Here is a 20,225-nt window from a genome sequence, read left to right on the forward strand (position 1 = left end):
CATTAATGATAAAATAAGCATTAAATAAATAACTTAACATCACACAGCAGCCAACACACGGACTCACCCTTAACCTAATCACATTCTAAAAAAAAAACAAGTCTCATCCGTAATCATTAGCCTTGCACATGAGGATCGCATTACACCGCTCTGCCTGACACTAATACTAACAGCATCCAACCAGCAACTGTTTCCAACTGTTGTGAATATTTCACTCTGTGATGAGTGAGGCAGATGTTCATGGTCTCCACTATCACGATGATTGCCAACCTGACATAATTCCTTTAATTAAGCGATTAGCTTTGGCTCAGTCAAACGGTTGCTTGCTTATAGCACAACAACTCACATAAAGCTGAAGTTTATGCCCATGTTTGAGCTAACATGTCATGCTTGTGGAAAAAAAAAACATATTAATAGCCTGGCCAAAAGATTCCATGAAGCATATGTTGATCACGTAACACTCAGGTTAGTGTGTGTGAGCATATAGACACACACACACTCTTTCATCGCCAGCCCAGCACCTTTCCTTTCTCTAGCCCCTCACTGCGTCCTCCTGGTGCAAAAATCTGTCGCTGAATTCCTGTGGTCGTTACAGGACGGGCTTGTGAGGCAAACCCCCTCTGGTCACTGCAGACCCTGCAGACCACTGAGACCAGAGGACCAGACTGTCCAAGCAGTGGGAGGAAAGGCAGTTCTGGAATCCAGTGCTTACAAATCCTCAAGGCTCATGACACAAGCCAGCTAGCACGATTTAACCCAGTAGAAACCGCTCAGATGGCGAATCAATCAGAAACTGCAAGGACTGATGTGCTTATTGCTTTAGGGATGCGGTAATCCTTTAGGAGAGAATTTGGAGAAAAATGAATACATTTTTTTTTGTTTTTGCTGAACATAACATAGCAGTCCCCATAAGACATATTACAAAAAGAGGTTGACTTTTAAAGATTGATCTCTGCTCTCCCAGATACATGCATTAAGATGTCGCCAAGATGTCTGCCAAAGCGTGCATCATCTGCAAAGCACTACACTCTTAAAAATAAAGGTGCTTCACGATGCCATAGAAGAACCTTTTTGTCTAAATGGTTCCATAAAGAACCTTTAACATCTGAAGAACCTTTCTGTTTCACAAAAGGTTCTTTGGGGCGAAAGAAGGTTCTTCAGATTATAAAAAGGTAAGAAAGAGATGGTTCTTTAAAGAACCTTTGACTGAATGGTTCTTTGTGGAACCAAAAATGGTTCTTCTATGGCATCGCTTGAAGAACCCTTTGAAGCACCTTTATTTTTAAGAGTGTATGATCAATTATAGATGCCTTGTGTGTGAAAGCACTTCAAGGGTTAGTTTACACTAAAATGATTCTCAGTTATTCACTCACCCCCACATTGTTACAATACCTTCATATAAAAACACTAAAGAAGATATTTGTATCAATGTTTTTCTACTGTTTTTGTTAAACAATAAAATTCAGTAGGGTCCAAAACATCAGTGGACTCCATTAACTTACCTTTTTAAAATATCTTCTTTTGTGTGTTTAAACGTGAGTAAATGATGACAACATTTTCATTGTTGGGAGAACTATCCCTTTAAAAAATTTGTGGATTCACACACACTACTGTTCAAGAGTTTGGGGGCAGTAAGATTTGTAAAATGTTGTTTCTCATCAAATGTTATGGTCACGAAAGCTACTATTTATTACACAAAGCTGCTATTTATTAAAAAATTAAATTAATAATAATAAAAAAAATAAAAACAGAATGTTTTTTTTATTTCAAAATAAATGTTTTTGATAACAACGTATTTTAAAATATAATTTATTTATTATTTATGATTGAGATATCAATTTAACATGCCGATTTGTTGATCAAGAAACATTTCTCGTTATTAATGTTTAGAACAGTCATAATGCTAAATATTTTTGTGGAAAACATGATCATTTATAATTGTTTTCCAGAATTCTTTGAAGAATACAAAGTTCAAAAGAGCAGCATTTGAAACAGAAATCTTTGGTAACATTCTGAATGGCTTTACTGTTACGTTTAATGTATTAGATTATTACAAAAAATACAAATAAACAGCAGTGTAAATTCTGAATTTTAAAGGTCCAAAATATATCTACTGGATGATGTTTTGACAAAAATATTAGCCAAAAAATATCCAAATGAAACTGGACACTAAGGGGTTGGCAACATGACCAAAATCTTATATCACGATATGAGTCATTTTACTTCATGCTAACAATATATATCACAATACAGTTATTTTTGCTTTAAATAAGGTCTTTATGATATCAACATTTTTGATACCATAGAAATTTCATAATTCTTGTCGGCAGTGTCAATATCACAAACAACTTATACTAGCCTAAAACAACAACAACAACAACAACAAAAAGTAATTATTAAAGTTATAAAAGTGATTTAGTCAAGAGCAGCGAGAGATTTTCTCTCTTTTGTTGTTTGATTAACATGAATGACAGACAACAGGAATATTAGACTGCTGTCACTTCTAAGAGCTGCCCAGATCCAATACACTGTTACACGTGTGTTTTCTTTCTCAGCTGTTTGCTTTCACTTAAAACCTAAATTACTGTGTTTACAAAGATGCTTGCATAGCATTGTGTATTTAACCGTTCAAGGCCTAAGCAGCAAAAAATAACTTAATACTCCCACACTCTACTCTTCACGTGCATGTGTCTCTTTGACAGCATGTTATGACCCAAAACCAATTTCAGCTCATTAAATCTAATCAGAGAGGCAAGGACCTAACATAGAAGAAAATCACAGATGACTGAATTAAGATTTGACGTCTATTTACATCATAAGATTTAATCCAAAGGCAAAACAAACGAACAAACAACAATACAAATCTAGAAATATGCTATAATGAACAAAAGATTAACACAAGTAATAACAGTTAACAGGTAGGGCAGCTACGGAAAACAGAAAACCTTGACTACACCTAACCACCTAGAGAGATCTTGCCTAGCTCCCAGGGAAAATAAAGTAGGTGAGTCTTGCGGGCCACTGCTTCCCTCGCTAGATCTAACTAAATAGCAAAACGTGAACTAATAAAAATAAATCCACTACTCGTTAGTGAAAAGACAAAAAAATATGTAAAATAGATGTAGAAAGAAAATTGGTTAATCAAAAAGTCAAGGAAAAAACTATTCAAAGTAAAAAATAACCAAACCAGGATCACTCCTTCAAGGAGAGGAGAGGAGAGGAGATGAGCGATCTCAGCAAATGCCATCACCAGACTCCATCAATGCCATCAAAGTTTTTATAGTAGAAATCCCCGATGACCTCATTCCACTTTCAAGGATCAAGGAAATCCCTCCTCACAACTCCACCTACAGGCTCAAATAAATAAATCACACACACGTGCAAACCCACACAACACAGCACATATAGCGAAATTAGTTTTCTTTCGCTGACGATTGCATTTAAACAGCTTAAAATCACTTGTTTTTAAACTGCAGTGCTTAAAAACACGCAAACGTTACGTTTTCGTGACCACATAGCACAGCAACGTCACGTGAGCGTGTAACCGCAAAAGAGACGATTGTCCAAAATCTCTACCGGTTGACAAATTTCAAACGGGTTAATCATGTCTACCAGTATATCACCCACCCCTATAGGACACATATCAAAGATGTCAAAGATCCAGGAACAAGGCCCAACTCCTACCCCAAACTCACTGAGTTGGTTGAGCCAATGGCATTATGTCTGGCCCAGTCAGGCTTCTCAAACTAAACCATTACAATTCTATTCAGTGCTGCTCTGAAATTACATGCTTTACCTTTAAACTCTCCCTTTCAACTGTCAGACTAAAGGATTCTAAGAACCCTCCACATTTTCTATGATTTGGGCATTAGTACGAGGTTCACACTCTCACCTCTGATGCCACTTCTTTTAACTAAATCCTGAGAGAAGGGCTCTTCAAAGCAGCCTCTACTGATCCCTGCATTGTATCACGCTTGCCCTATTTTAAGAGGAGGCTCGGCACACCAACACATCCACGCTCACCAATACAGAGCAAAATATTCTCCCTCGGGATGCTGCTGTCTCCTGGCTAGACTACGAGTCGTCTAAAGCCAGACGGATTCGCACCCGGAGAGCCTGTGGGAGTGCCTGCTTACGCATTCGGAATTTTGCTGTCAGTTTGTATTTTTACAATGCAAAGCCTCTTGTAGGCTTTCTGGAAATTTCTACTTCACTAGATACATGAAATGCTACATAAAAAGTGGGCCGTTCTCTGTGGATGCTAGCTGGAAGGGGGCTGACTACATTCTTGCATTAGCACCCTATCTGTTACAGACCCCGCAGGGAGCTTGTAGGCAATGGCAGACACATTGGCGATGCCCTCTTGTTGCACTTTCCTCTGTAGAGTGCTTTCTTGTGTTGAGAGAGCATAAGGGTTTAGCAATCTTAGCACCTATGTGGCTTGCAAAATACTTTAGGCAGTTGAAAAGAGGAAACATAGTCTTTTACAGATGTCTTGGCTCTTGAACTTCTGTCTATAAAGGACTGCAATGCAGATGGAAACCTCATCAGGAAACTTTTACAACAGTGTAAAATTTCATGAGGTAATTATGCTTTTGAAAACATTTCCACTACAAAATACTCAGTAAATTCTGCTATTAGCTGGAAATGTCACATTTCCTCTCGGAAAAAAAGTATATACAAGACTAAAACATATTTTAGACACTTAAACCTTTTTAAACTTAAATGTTCTTTATTGGCATTTATAGCCGCTTTTCCACCATCGCGCTGAACGGTTCTCTTTGCATAACCGTTCCATTCCATGCTGATCCGAGCCGGCCGGTACAGTTATGGTTTCGTTTTCCATTGCGGAGCTGATAACGGATCTCTTTGGAATGCTATTCAAATGCTCAGTCGTTGCCATGGTAACACAAGTGTTTACATATGATATGAGGTGTAAATAACCACCAATATGGAGGATGATCAGAAATTTCTTTAAAATGTATTACTTATTTGTGTTTACATTGCTCAAAATAGCGCGCTTAACAAGCTACGGAGAAACTAGCAACCAGGCAACAGACAAGTGACAGATCTTGAGTGGGGACGTCACGCACTCTACCAGCACGGCTCAGCACGGTTGTCTAACCGTGCCGAGAATTCCGGGCCGAGAACGGTTTGTAATCGTGGACATGGAAATACGACTGGAACCACACCTGACAGTTCTTAGAACTGTTCGGCCCGATAGTGGAAAAGTGGCTCATGGTTCCCTAAAGAACCTTTAACATCCATGGAATCTTTCCATTGCACAAAAGGTTCTTTACAAAAGAAAAAGGTTCTTGATATTATTAAAATGTTCTTCAAAAATTGTTCTTTTAAGAACTGTTCGCTGAAAGGTTCTTTGAGGAACCCAAAATGGTTCTTCTATGGTTTTGCTGTGAAACCCTGTTTTGGAACCTTTATTTTTAGGAATGTAACTTCTCAAACCAGCATAATTTAGAATAGGATAAAAATCCGCTCATGTGCCACTTTGCTGATCTTGTGCATGTTTCTGTCTCATAACCAGGTGGTTTGAGGGCAATTGCTCATTGAGGTTAAGCACTATCAAATCTAATGCCGTCCCCTATGATCTCCATCCTTGCTACAAAGAACAATTCATTGAGAACACAAGGCATTTGCTCTGTTTTCAGCAATAAAGAGGGTGGGGGAAGTGGGGAAATATAAATTTGATTTTAATATGGAAAATATGACAATTTCTTCAGCTTTAATGACAATACGTGATTGTGTGTGTGTGTGAACAAACGCTAAACTTTAGCAAAAAATGTAACGAGATAAAATACCTCAAAATATTGTGGCTCATTGAACATCTGAAGGTAATGATTTAATTGTGCAATTGGATTAAAAACGTCTCAGACATGCCAGGCTAGATGGCCTGAACCGGTCACTGGCCTTCATTAACTTGTTGCACTCTGCCTGTGGAGATTCCTTTAGTGGTTCAAATTTAAATCGTATTATTTCTGTGAGACACTGGATTGCTGTGTGCTCCTTCTGTGATAGAGTTTGTATATTTTTTGGCTCGGAAATCTCACAGGTAAATGACAAAGCTGCTTTTTACTGCTTAAATCAATCCCCAGACTATACCCTTGGCTCTCCCAAACTTAGTTTTCAAAAATATGTTTTGAATCTTCTAGGGGGTGAAGACACCAGCTTTTGCATTTCAAAGAGTCAGAGAAAGGTTACACAGGAAGGTTCAAAGTTATGAATTTCTCAAGAGAAATAGATGATCTTGGCTATCTTCAGTGTTTTGATACTTAAAAACAGATGAACAATAAACTGTTCCCGTAATAAATTCCTCAAAATTTCAAATCAAGCTCTGGTGATCGTCAATAGTGACAGAAAGATTGGTTCCTTTTATATATATATAATATATATATATAATAATTATATATATATAATATATATAAATAGAACATATGTCACAACAAACTTGTAGTTACTGGATGCTTCTCCATCTGTGGGCCCGTAATAAATTCCTCAAAATTTCAAATCAAGCTCTGGTGATCGTCAATAGTGACAGAAAGATTGGTTCCTTTTATATATATATAATATATATATATAATAATTATATATATATAATATATATAAATAGAACATATGTCACAACAAACTTGTAGTTACTGGATGCTTCTCCATCTGTGGGCCCTTTTGGTCCCGTGGACTACACTGTAAAAAATGACCGTGAATTTAATGGTAAAAGACTGTAAAAATGATCCAGTAAAAACCTGTTAAATGGTTAACGGTAAGTTCCCCTACTATATATGGGGAAAACTGTACTGGACATTGCATGTAATTTTACGGTAGTATACCATATAATTTAGTGAATAACCGTAAATTGACATTCCCAGAATTCCCTGCTTTACATTTCAAATTTGATGTTTTTTGTTTAAATAACAATGTTTCATGTGTGTTACCATGATGGTGTTTAGTGTTTGTGTGAATGACACTGTGCACCTTCTATATATGTTAATATTTAAAAGCTGCTTGTGATAGGCTTTGGTTCATCATGTGACTTTCTCATCACCGCCTGCTTTTGGTGCAGTGTTTTCAAAGGTACAAAACAGATTTGAGTACTTCAGTGGGTTGGTATACTAACATTATATCAGTTAATGAAATTACAGTATTTAACAGTAAATTTAAGTTCAAACCGTAAAAACGCGGCTACTGTATTTTTATGGTAAAATTCTGGCAACCACAGCTGCTGGTTTTTTACCATAAATTTTACGGATTTTTTTTCTTCTACAGTGTAACATAAATGCCATTAAATTACTATTTGATCACCACCATTATAATTTTAAACTCATTTGAGTTTAAACAGTGCATTCAGACATATTCTTTCATTATTTACCCAGAACCACCATGAACAAATTAAATTTCCACCATTTGTGGAATAAAATGGCTGGTTCCTGTGTTTTACAAAGTCTAACTGTGTACCTAACATGCTACATATCCTAAATACACATAATTAAATCATATTTTCATGCTTTTTGAATACTTTGACTAAATTACAGCATGACTGCAATGACGCACACTAAATATTTGTTCATTAATGTTTTTCTTTGCACATCGCATGTCTAATATTTCATTTCAAGCATGCTTTTCACTGACACGGTTTTCTCATTGGTGAACAAATACACTAACTTTTGGGTATGGTAAAAATTTCTTTCAAAATGTATTCAATTCATTTTCATACAATAAATACTGAAATTCTGTATTTAATACAAAAAAAAGAAAATATTTTATAATAGATTATTGTACTTTGAGATAGAACGTATTGGTCTAGAGGGCAAAATGATAAAATCTATATAATAGTGCATTTGAAGAGATAAAATAAGTAATTAAAATTTTCCAAGGACTTAATGTGGCCTTGTTATTTAGGAAGAAAAGAAAAGTTAAAATCTGTTCGTTTTAATAAAAATCAACCCCTGGAACACAAAACTTCCTGTAGCCTCAGAAACATCCACCAGCTGTCAGAAGTACACATTTCATGACATTATGATAATGTTAATGAAAGTCAGTCCATTCTGCTTGAATCCTGTGACAGCTGCCACACTGCACAGTCTTTCAGTCGTTTCTTTTCAACCTGAAGTGCAGCGATTGTAGGTTTATTCAACCTGCCTGGCCGCGTATGTCCCCCAGGGCAAAACCCACGCAAGTGCAGCCTCCCCTGCTGGCTCCATTTTCACATTTGCCTAAGCTGTGAGCACCACAGAGTCACCACATGTTCTCCTATGTGAGCGAACTTATTAATTATTAAATCAACAATCTCGTAGGAAACAGATGGCACAGATAGCGGGCAGCTAACGCACGTCTGCCTGGCATTTTGTGTGTGTGTGTGTGTGTGTGTGTGTGTGTGTGTGTGTGCGTGATACTGTAGGTAAGTGGGTGGTTTTAGACTACCTAGGATCCGTCACATGTTTTAGCTGTATCTTGTGCCAGCTGGCTCAAATGCTGAATTGTGTGTATCGCATAAATATCACTATAGAGGATAATTGCAGTTGTTTTTGAATTGCTTTAAAATCCAAAAAAAGTGTGCTTTTTGTTTGTTCTTTCTGCTACACTGTGTTTACAATAACAGGAGCTGAAGTGCTAAAAAGCCATCATCACCCCACGTTTAACTAGCGTTTGTTATCAATAAACACTACTGTGTTTATTTTAATGCATCCTCAATTTGGATCAAGAGACTTAAATGAATACATCATGCTGTGCTACTATAATGAATGGTGTTGCTAAAAACAAACTTTTAACCCAAACAAGCCTCATCTATTAAAACTCTGCATCACAGAGAACCTGTCAAGCCAGATTCATTCAGATTGTTTTCTCAAAATGTAACTTTCAGTTACAGTATTTGCATTGGGCAGAAAATTGATTTAAAGCACATTTCACTCAAGAATGAAAATTCTCAAGTTGTTCAAAACCTGTTTGAGTTTCTTTCTTCTGATGAACAATAACAGGAGCTGAAGTGCTAAAAAGCCATCATCACCCCACGTTTAACTAGCGTTTGTTATCAATAAACACTACTGTGTTTATTTTAATGCATCCTCAATTTGGATCAAGAGACTTAAATGAATACATCATGCTGTGCTACTATAATGAATGGTGTTGCTAAAAACAAACTTTTAACCCAAACAAGCCTCATCTATTAAAACTCTGCATCACAGAGAACCTGTCAAGCCAGATTCATTCAGATTGTTTTCTTTTCTCAAAATGTAACTTTCAGTTACAGTATTTGCATTGGGCAGAAAATTGATTTAAAGCACATTTCACTCAAGAATGAAAATTCTCAAGTTGTTCAAAACCTGTTTGAGTTTCTTTCTTCTGATGAACACAAAAAGTTGGTAGCCATAGTAATTTTTTTCATACAATCATTCAGATTGTTTTCTCAAAATGTAACTTTCAGTTACAGTATTTGCATTGGGCAGAAAATTGATTTAAAGCACATTTCACTCAAGAATGAAAATTCTCAAGTTGTTCAAAACCTGTTTGAGTTTCTTTCTTCTGATGAACATTCATACAATGGAAGTCAATGGCTACCAGCAGCTGTTTGTTTACCAACATTCTTCGGAATATCTTCTTTTGTGTTCAAAAGTACAAAGAAACTCGTGCAGGTTTTGAACAAGGGTGTGTAAATGATGGCAGAATTTACATTTTTCCTAACTATCTATTTAATTATATAATATGCTGATTAAATAATCAAATGAAATGCAAATAATCACATACATCAATATTTGATGAAAAAAGCTTGCAAATTATGCAATATTGGGGCAGTAACTCACTGAATAGACATTTCAAAAAGTAGCTTAATAATTGTTTGTACTAAATTAACAAGGTAAATTGACCCTGACAGTAACATTTTCACAGAATTTCCCAAAATAATTTTAATGTCACACATCCGCTCCTGGAATGCATAGTAATATACTTGGCTCTATGGTGCAGCTAATGCTGAACAACTGGCTTAATGTATTTTTTTTCATGGTAAAGTGAGTTTTGTTAATTGCCAAGGAGATGTGTTCTGGGAAAGTCGCTTTCCAAATCATATGTTTATTTTGTGAATAAATCTGGCTTGATAAGCTCTGCTGCTTGACTGAGAGCAGACGCTCTCTCTCTCTGAGCTTTATTGCCTTCTGTTTCTGATTCTAATTTAATTTGAATGTGAATGGCATCTTCATCAGTGTTGACTGTATTAAATCTTTTTTTTCATCCCGCTAAAATATGGTTTTCGAATGGTGGTCGAGTGATGCCAAAGACTTCACAACAACACTTGCTGAGGGTGACCAGGCAACTGCTTGTGTCTTCACAGACAACAATAGACAGACACAATGACAGAAGAGCAGCACTGAAAAACCCTTGCCCCTGGGGGAAAAAAGCATTTCCATTTACAATAGCCTGAGTGATAATGTAAGAACAAACATTTATTCAGTTCTTCTGACGGCCACATTTGAAATATTCTGCAGTGGGCACTTGCTCCACAGTGCTTCATTTGCTCCACAGTGGCAAGTCCAAATGCCAAGCAGGCCACTGGGGACTCTGTCTTAGTACAGAGAGTCTTAAAGGTTTAAAGACACCTCCATACCTCTGAGTACAACTGTTATGCTTTTCAGCTAAGATACCAAAGACTTCATGACCCTGCATTTTTTTGTGTCTGTATTTGTGTGTCCCCATCTGAACGGAGTTCACTCTCAGAAAAGAAAGTACAAAGCCGTCACTGGGGAGGTCCCAGTGCTAGCTTTGTAATTTTTTTTTCTGAGAGTGAAACCTGTATTTTGTATTTTATATTCTAAGTTAAAAAAGCCAAAAGGTACATCTTTGATGTGAAATTTGAACCTATACTGTACGGTGCAAACTGTGTTTGAACCTACTTGCCTGGATCAAGAGTAGCTACTAACTACAGTACAACACCAATCCTCCAGCTGATCACGTTAACAGCATGAACTGATTAAGTGGCTCTTTTTCTACTTTTAAATACAATGCACATGAATTCCAACAGTGCTCTCAATAATGAGGGAAAACCCTTATCGCTAGCTAAAAAACAGCATCTAGTGGTAATCACATGCTCCAGTAAGCCACTGGCTGTGGTGGAAGCCCTCCCTGCTGTCTAAATATAAATCTGAGCATTATCCTTGCTAGCCCACTCCTCCGTCCCACTGATTGGATGAGCGATTTCACTTTTCACCATCCCTGTGTGAACAAAGGCTTAGCACGGCTGGTTAAATTGCTTCCTTTGAGGGAAGATAAAAGTCCATACATTATTAATCCCCCCATGTTACTTCTGTTACACCAAAGGACAGCTAATGAATCTTGTAGACGTGTAGCGTCAATGTCTCTGTCTAACAGCCATCCTGTGTTTCACAGAGAAATTCACCTGCAAATTCACTCAAACAAGTGTTTTGGATGCTGCATGCTAACATAAATACAGTAATGTCAAAATAATACAATTAATCTGGATTTAGAAGGTGGGCTGAAAATATATTTCATTATTTATAAAAGTATGTCTTTAAAAGTAAATTTTCAATAAATTATATATTTCTTCATTTGTAAGAAAATGTACATAAAGTTATACTTTAAAAAACTATACATACTGCATTTAAAAGACGCTATAATAAAATAGCAAGTTGTGAGTGCATTTACTATTTATATCCAATAATCTGACTAACTTTGGCAAGCAGCATCCAGCTGGAACATTTGGAACACATAAAAGAGCATAAAGATAAGCCGCAAATAAAAAGCAAAACGTGTCTATGAAGGTCGGATGACAGTCTTGCTAAAGATTCCAAGTGACAACACTATTGTGCCGTCTTTGAAGTTTTTACAGTGAGCTACCTGAACCAAGAACTCCTGAAAACATGCCTAGTGTCCCTTATTCAATAACACTTCTGTAACCGTCACATTAGATTAGATTCACAAAGTCTAAATGCAGTAAAATGTGGAATAAAACTGATGCAGGGTGCAAAGAAAAGCTTATATTTAGCATGCTACTCTTATTTAATACAACAATTTTCATTAAAAAAAAACTATATTACGAGCTTTATAAGCTGTTTCTGCTACTAGAAGAACAAGAACAACTGTCCTTTTGTACAGAGAGGTTCATGTGGTCAGTGTCAAATTTGCATAGTGATTTAGAGACCTTCTTGTTCTGATTTTTTTTTCTTCTAAATTCTTAAACTAAAAACCTTATTATAATAAACTTTAAAACCTAGACCTTTTGATCTCACTGTATAAAGCCGTTTATTGAACAATAATTATTAGAAAACGTACGATTTATGTGTCATTGTGAAATAACTGTATGAAAGTATTTTTTAATAATTAAAAAAAAGGGCAACCACGTACCTCCTCGTTGAGGATTTCCTGACATTGGGAGTAGTTTCCCTTCTTCGCCCAGGTGCCATTGGCAAGACATTCTCTGTACACGTTATCTGAAGAAACACACACACACACACTGGTTATTGACTGCTCCCCTTATTTAATTTCTGAGTCAGATAAATAGTTTATATAATGTTTATTCTGAACATCTGTGGACAGATATGCCACTTCTTCATGCATGGTATGTAATCCATTACATAATTAAAAAGTTATGCAATATGACCCAAAACACTAGGAATATGAATAGGGCAACAGTCAATATTTGACCTCACGGTGCATGAAGGTTTGACCTTAGCATGGATATCTAGTTAACCTTGACTATATGATAAAATCTAGTCTCACATAAAACTGATGTATGACTGCAAACCCCCCATGCTGTGCAGTGAAGAGACGAGTGTAACCTAAAACTGATAGAACAGAAAACTTCAAACATCTTTTACTCAATTTTGGTTTACAAACATCTCCTGAAACTTGAAACATATGTGGTAAAATCCATAATGGTTGCAGAATTGTATGAATAAAAAAGCGATTTCAGGTTTCATTTCTCATTTCCATTTCAGTGGTTTCCAATTTCATTGTGGGACATTTCCTCTACAAGGCTTTTATTGTGCTTTGAACAGCCATTGTTAGATCTGGTTGAAAGTTTTCTTCTTCAAAATTCCATAAAATAGGTTGAAATCCAACAACATGAGAATCTGGGGCAAAGTTATTTTCACTGAGCACTCAGAACTCTGCTGACAGAAATGTTGAAATACAGTAGAACCATAAGCATTTTATCCAGCGACACTTATATTACTCTCTTGCAGGAACAATGTCTTCCTCTATAGTATTAAGGTTGGAAATGGGGTTAGTATTGCATTATGCTTCCGGGAGCTGTCCTGTTAAAGACTAACAGATACCTCAACCAGACTAACTTAATCACTAATCTGAAACCCACACATTAATAACTGTCTGTTACCACTTCAGCCATTGGAGCAGCTAATTTCAGGTTTGATTTTTTTAATAAGAATTTTTATCTAAAAAAACAAACAAACAAAAAAAACGTCTCTCCCCATAGCGACCCCTAGAGGACGCAGTTCGAAGTTCCCATGAAAGGGAACATAAATTTATTTGAAAAAGTATTAAAAAGTATTATGACTTGTTCATCACAGTATATATCTTGAAATAAATGTAACTTTGTTTATAAATCTGCACATTTCTTTTGAAGTCAGTATGAAACTTTTATTACAAATACACTAAACATGACACTAGACTTTGACTTCAGCTTGTAATGAAACATTCTAGTGTGTTGCATCTAAAAATCTTTAAATATTTTAGTACCATCAAGATACTATTATACAGTAGTTTTTATTAATATTTTAAATTAGTTTTGATGTTTTCATTTTAATTTTAGTTAAAGTTTTAGTAATTTTGTTGTCTATAATTTTTATTAATTTGTATTTTAGTATTAGCTATTTAGTGCATCAAGTTATATATATATATATATATATATATATATACTGTATATATAATATTTTTATTCAGTAAGAATGACTTAAACTGATTAAAAATTATATTAAAGACATTTATAATGTTACAAAAGATTTCTATTTGTAATTTCTATGTTTCTTGAGCATCAAATCAGCATATTGCAATGATTTCTTAAGAAATGGCTGCTGAAAATTCAGCTTTGCATCACAGGAATAAATTACATTTTAAAATATAAGAGAAAATTACATTTAATAATCTATTTAATAATCTAAATAATAATATATTTTAAATTGTAATAATATTTTACAATATTACGTTTTAACTGCAATTTTGATTAAATATATGTAGCTTGGTATAATGCAGCATATTTATTTGAATTATTTCAGCATTTTCATTTCAATATTTCAAAAAACAAACAAACAACAACAACAAAAAATCTAACCTTCCTCAATCAAAATTTTCCCTAAAGGACGCATAGATATTTAGCTGAATAACAATACAATATATTTGAACATTTAGGCTTTACAGCTTTCCTTGGAATATCTCCTTGGAACTATGCATCTAAATATTCTTTTCCTTTGAACTTACAGTACACAAAGGTTGCTCGTTAACTTTTAGCTAATATGAGAGTCCTCCACTGGTTGAAAAACAAAACATAAAAAAAAAACTTTGTCACAGATTCTTCTGTACTATATTTTTGTTTCCATGGGAACTGGTGCAACTGTTGCAACTTTACCAATTTGTGCATGTATGTAGAGCAAAGATTCAACTCGAGGTGATGCTACAAGGTGATTAGAGCCCTGATTGCCCTATAGGCCCGACATCAGCGCCCATCATAACAAGACACAATTACTGGAGTGATATCAGCTAGAGCTTACCATCCATCATAGAGCTGTGACAGTAGAGGACAATGGTATTGAAAGGACATGGCTGTTTTTCTTAATCCATGCAAGCTAGAGGCACACTATACATCGAGGGAATGATAAACATACAGCAATAGTTGCACCAAAATGCCTTTTTTTTGTCATTACACAATGTCAGAAGTTTGGTGAGAAGCAGAAGTCAGGAAGAAGTTGAGAGGAATCTATCTGTCAGTCCATCCATCCATTCATCCATCATGTGTGAACTGACTATCTATCTTATTAACATATTAATTAATCCAACTTTAGAAATATAAGTATGTAGTACTATTAAGGTTTCAACATGATTTTTTTTAAGATGGTGGGGGTTGTTATGTCATATTTTGCACTAAAAGGCCATGCATTATTTCTTTTTTATGTGTTGTTTTCTCATGATTAAAGTGATAGGGGGTCCAAGAAATAATTTGCTATAGCCTAAAGTATTTCCAGACTGTAAAGTCGCTTTTTTTTATCATGATACATAGGCCTACTGTGATTTATTCCAAAGTGACTTATATGATGCATTTAATGTAAAATAATCTAAATGAAGCATATTAAAAGACGAGTATTCCCTGTGGTTCATGTCTGTGGCATGCGCCAGAAAGTTGCTCAAGGAGACCGAGATGCGCTAAAGCAGCGCATTCTGTTGTTCTCTTTACTTTTCAAAGTCATGACATTTTGTAGTTATTTTTAAAGTAACGTTACACAATTAAAAATATACATTTTACCATACGACTATAAATGGCAGAGTACTAAGTTATTTCCCCTCGATGGGGAAAAAAATCCAAGAGAACATCAATCAGTGAATTAATTAATTTCTTAATTAAACAAACAAACAGACTTACTGGGTGAGAAGGTAGGCTATGACAGCTGTCATATCATACCCTGCCATGCCCAGCTCATGCAAAGAATAGAATTTATATCTACACAGAAGAAAGCCCTGACTAGACTCTGCCCCAGTATGAGTTGTGTCGAGCTATTCATTAGCCTGTTTGTTTGATGAAAAAAGATTAAATGTAGTTGCAATAAATGCGTTAAGAATCCATACAACTGCAGCAGTGGAGGACTATTATTCTGCTGCATGATACTGGGGAATAACTGATGAAGGTACGGTTTGATCTTCGGCTGACCAATCAGCAGAAAGGGTATTTTAATTCCTGCCCACGTGTAGAAATCGAATATTCAAGCTGTTTATTCATTTTTCTACCCCTGAACGAAGAACGAAAAACAAAAATTTAAGCTGAAGGAGACGTTTTCTAATTTTTCTACTTTCAATATTAAATCAAAAAACTAATGATCGAATGATACATGGATTCTTCTGACACATTTCAAAACTTTAACTCGACTGGTAAAAGTAGCTGAAGAGCCCAGAGAGAGTCTTGAAACAGTGACTCAAACTCACTTGCATTTAAAAACAAAAATTGTGAACTCAACCCAAACACTTACTGCAGGGAAGGAAACACTCTTTCCATTATTCTCTCTTACTAACTTCCTCTCGTCTTTGCCTTTTGCTCATGGCAATATTGATTGAGCATCTGAAGGTGAATGGCAGCTCCATAGATCACACAGGCAAACAGGGCACACAGGAACTGCTATACGGTGAGTCATCTGCCTCCTGTAAACCTCCACATCCAGCCGGTTTGATCAAACGCACAATTGCCTGAAGCAGATCTGATGGTGTGACGAGACAAATAGAAGGTTGTCAGTGCTTTCGCAGCCAGCATAGCCATTTCTGTGGTGATGAGTAGAGAACAATGCTGGAAAACAATGCTGCATTGTGACAGAGTGCTGAAGTATTTGTTAAACAACTGCTATGTGATTAGGAGGTAGTGTAAGATGAAGAGTAGAGAGGAGTGGAAATTCCCTTATCCTGCTTTTGGAAGTGGCATGCCGTCTTTTCTGACATGCAGCACTTAAAAAAAACAAAAACAAAAACAAAAAAAACACACAAGGTTTTTTTGAGTATGAAAAATTATATTAAAAGGCATGATATGTAAGATTTTTTTATTAAAATATCCAAAAAACCACTAGAATAGTGTTATATATTTTGCTGACTTGTGTACTTACATAATCCCAAATGTTTCGAAGAATGTTTAAATCCAGAGAAATAAGCAATTTTAACTAGTGACACGGACCGTGTCTGTAGTGTCATTGTGTGGCCTGCCAATGACGTCATAACCCCTCGATTTCCGAAACACCAAAGATGCTTTAATATGTTGTGCGTTTTATTAGACCGGTGACAACCGCACAGAGTAGCATAATAACAGAACTTTCAAATGTATCTAGTATGATAAAACAGCGCTGCTTTTTTTCCCCACATGTGCACGACCGGAAGGAGCGGAAGCAGTCGACTGTGGCATAATAAAAGCTCTGCTGCATTCGAGCCGTGTGTCATGCTCGTTCAGTGGCCTCGTTTCGCTTCGAAGGCGTTCAGCCTCACCCCGCTTCATTCTACTACGTTAATAAATCATTAGCTCATCCATGAACATGATTTCTGCCCGAGTCCCGTCGGATTGCATCGGCCGTGGGGATGAAGACCACAACTCCCATGATTCCACACTCAGTCACAGCGTCATCAAACTTGGCCTTTGCTTCTTTGTTTGTTTTGAATACGCACCCTCTAGCGGCGAAAATTACATATTGTGCCTTTAAACAATATAATTGTATTAAATACAGTAAGCTTTTTTTTTCTTTTTTTCTTTTATTCAGCAAAGATGCATCAAATTTATCAAAAGTAGGAGTAAAGATATTTATGTTACAAAAAATACCTAATGTTGATGTTAATAAATGCTGTTCAAACCACAGGAACCAATTACATTATATAATATATTAAATTATAAAATTTTTATTATTTTTTTAACTGAAGTAATTGAACACAGCCCAAGTGTCATGCAACCAAAAAAAAAAATCAAGAACTTCAGCAAAGCACAAGCTGTAAAAAAGTGATTTTTTTTTTAAAAATAAAAAAAAATAAAAATTATAGTACAGTATGAACCAAAATGGCACTATACTGTATGTTGACGTGCTGCCCACAAGGCTATTGGCGCCAATGTAAAAAATAAAATAATAATAATAATTTAAACAATGAATGAATTAATGCATGCATGCATGCATTTGGATCATTACTTAGGGGTTCAATATAGCATAGAGTCAGTAATGGTCACAGTTCCAAAAGCCTACTGTGAAACAATGTAGGAACGATGACAAAAAATGCACACCGCTACATACAGAATGTTGTCACAGCTCCGTTTCTCTCGCATGCTCCGCCAGTGACCCATGGAGAGCAAATGTCACTTAGCATAATGAAAAAGACCCTGCTCAGCTGCCACTGAACTGGCTTTCTCTATACCTGTCATAAGAGCTCGCTGAAATGGTGCTGAATTGCAGCCTTTGCAAAAAGCCCTGGCAATAAAAGAGTCTGTCAAGGTCAGACAGAGACTGACAATGCCTGAAGGAGAGCAGGAAAAGAGAGACAGGGAGAGAGATAGACAGGAGGAGAGAGAGAGGAGGGATGAGCAGTTATGTCACGTCATGTAAAACCCTTCTCCCACAGTGAGAGTATAATTAACTTTCACACACTTGCCCTGAGGTGGCAACTCAGAAGCTGAAGCTTTTCGCTTCACATTTCTCCCAAGGGTTGTGTTTTATGCTAAAACAAACCTTTTATGCAATATTCTATTTTTAAACTATACTTTAAACATGAGTGCACTACATAAGAAATAGTGAATGACTGTGTGAATTCAATATTCGATCCAAACACTGCGCACTAAAGAGAGATCAACTGAACCCTTTGGTCTGACCTAGTCTCTTGCGTGTTCACTTCACTATTCTCTATATGGCGAATTTCACATATTGTAGTGCACTAGAGTGTATCTTTGCAGTTTAAAAAAAAATTGTTCACTTACTCATTAATCACTATTAAGTGAACAAAAATGGGTGAGTGATGTTCAGATGCTGTTCTAAATCCTGTGTGCCAAAGAGTTTCAGAATCTATAGGAAACAAAACATTATTAAAAAAGTTAAATTAAATTAATCATTATTAAGTGACTGAAAACAGGTGACCCATGGTGTAATCAGTGCCTACCTCATATACTCAAACAAACAAACAAAAAGAAGGTTACTGCAAATTGCAAATCCAAAGAAACATAAGGCTGAGATTAGAAGACTTTTACTAAGGATTTGCACAAAATATACAATGCATTGCTTGTATTGAGCTCCGTTTTCCAAAACAAGCATAAATGCCTGTTTCTGGACCATACTTATTTGAATAACTAAAGTATCAAAGATGGCATATCTACTCTTTTTTTTTCTTTATCACATTTATATTGCACAACTATTTTACAAACAACTAATTTATTGTATTTACAATCAGGATTGCCTTTATAGCAGTATAGCTGCTACAAATGAAGGTTTTAAACTGATATTGCTGTGATTATTTATTTTGCATCGACAGATGTGTAGCACAAAGCATCTAGAGTGAGTGGGCTGTGTAGTTTCTGACCTATAAATTGAACTGTATGTACTACATAAAAGACGACATCTGTTGTTTGCTCCACAGAACTCAGAGAGATACGTTGAAAAAACAGCGTACATTTGTGCAATTGTTCTAATGCTCCAAAAAAAGAACAAACCTTTTCCTTCAAGTTAAAGCTGGTTTTTTACTGTCCGCCATCTGACAACATCATTTTAACTATAGAAAATACGATTAAAAAATACTCAATTTTGGAAATCTGACTAACCATTTCAATAGCCTATTTTCTTATTTTCTAACTTTACTGAGGCTCCTTATATTTTCGCCCCAAAATGTTCTCCAACAAACCGATACTAGATGTGGTTTACCTTAAATAAAGTCAAGCCAAATTGCTGGGTTCAAAGCTCTTTCATGATTTTTTATAGATAATTCAATGGCAATGAATGCACATTCTTTCCATTACTGTTAAATAAAGCTGTGTCACCCTGCATGATCTTTAGAAATGAAGACGTTAGAAAAGAAGACAAAGTAAATCATTATATTTAATTAATTTAAAGGAGTCATATGATGCGATTTAATTTTTTCCTTTCTCGTTGGAGTGTTACAAGCTCTTGATGCATAAAGAACATCTGTAAAGTTGCAAAGACTAAAGTCTTAAATCCAAAGAGATATTCTTTATAAAAGTTAAGAGTCAGCCACGCCTACCTAAAACGGCTCGTTCTAACACGCCCCCACATATCTACATCACTATATGGGAAGATTTGCATAATGCCGCCCAAATGTTCACGCAAAGAAAGAAGGCGTAACTTTTATTCTCGCTGTAGTATTCTTGTAGTGTTCTTGTTGTTGCGGCCATGTCATGAAGAGCTGTGTGTTTCGTTGTGAAAGCGAAACTACTTTGTTTGGCCTTCCAAAAGAGGACGATATCTGCTTTGTCATGCTTGGAGCTGATCCGTGCTGGTAGCTGAGGAAATACTACAACTTTGCGCTGT

The 20,225-nt window shown here is 35.9% G+C and overlaps 1 protein-coding gene across 1 annotated transcript in view; it reads right to left on the minus strand.

The window, feature by feature from the left end:
• The window catches only part of LOC107585084 (corticotropin-releasing factor receptor 1-like), a 150,401-nt gene that overhangs the window by 54,175 nt on the left and 76,001 nt on the right, over positions 1–20,225 (minus strand). The window contains exon 5 of the mRNA XM_016271941.1: positions 12,361–12,446. Coding sequence (XP_016127427.1) covers positions 12,361–12,446 — 86 coding nt within the window. The remainder of the gene's footprint in view (positions 1–12,360; positions 12,447–20,225) is intronic.

Source organism: Sinocyclocheilus grahami, unplaced genomic scaffold (genome assembly GCF_001515645.1).
Source record: "Sinocyclocheilus grahami isolate Dianchi unplaced genomic scaffold, SAMN03320097.WGS_v1.1 scaffold66.1, whole genome shotgun sequence".
NCBI lineage: Eukaryota > Metazoa > Chordata > Actinopteri > Cypriniformes > Cyprinidae > Sinocyclocheilus > Sinocyclocheilus grahami.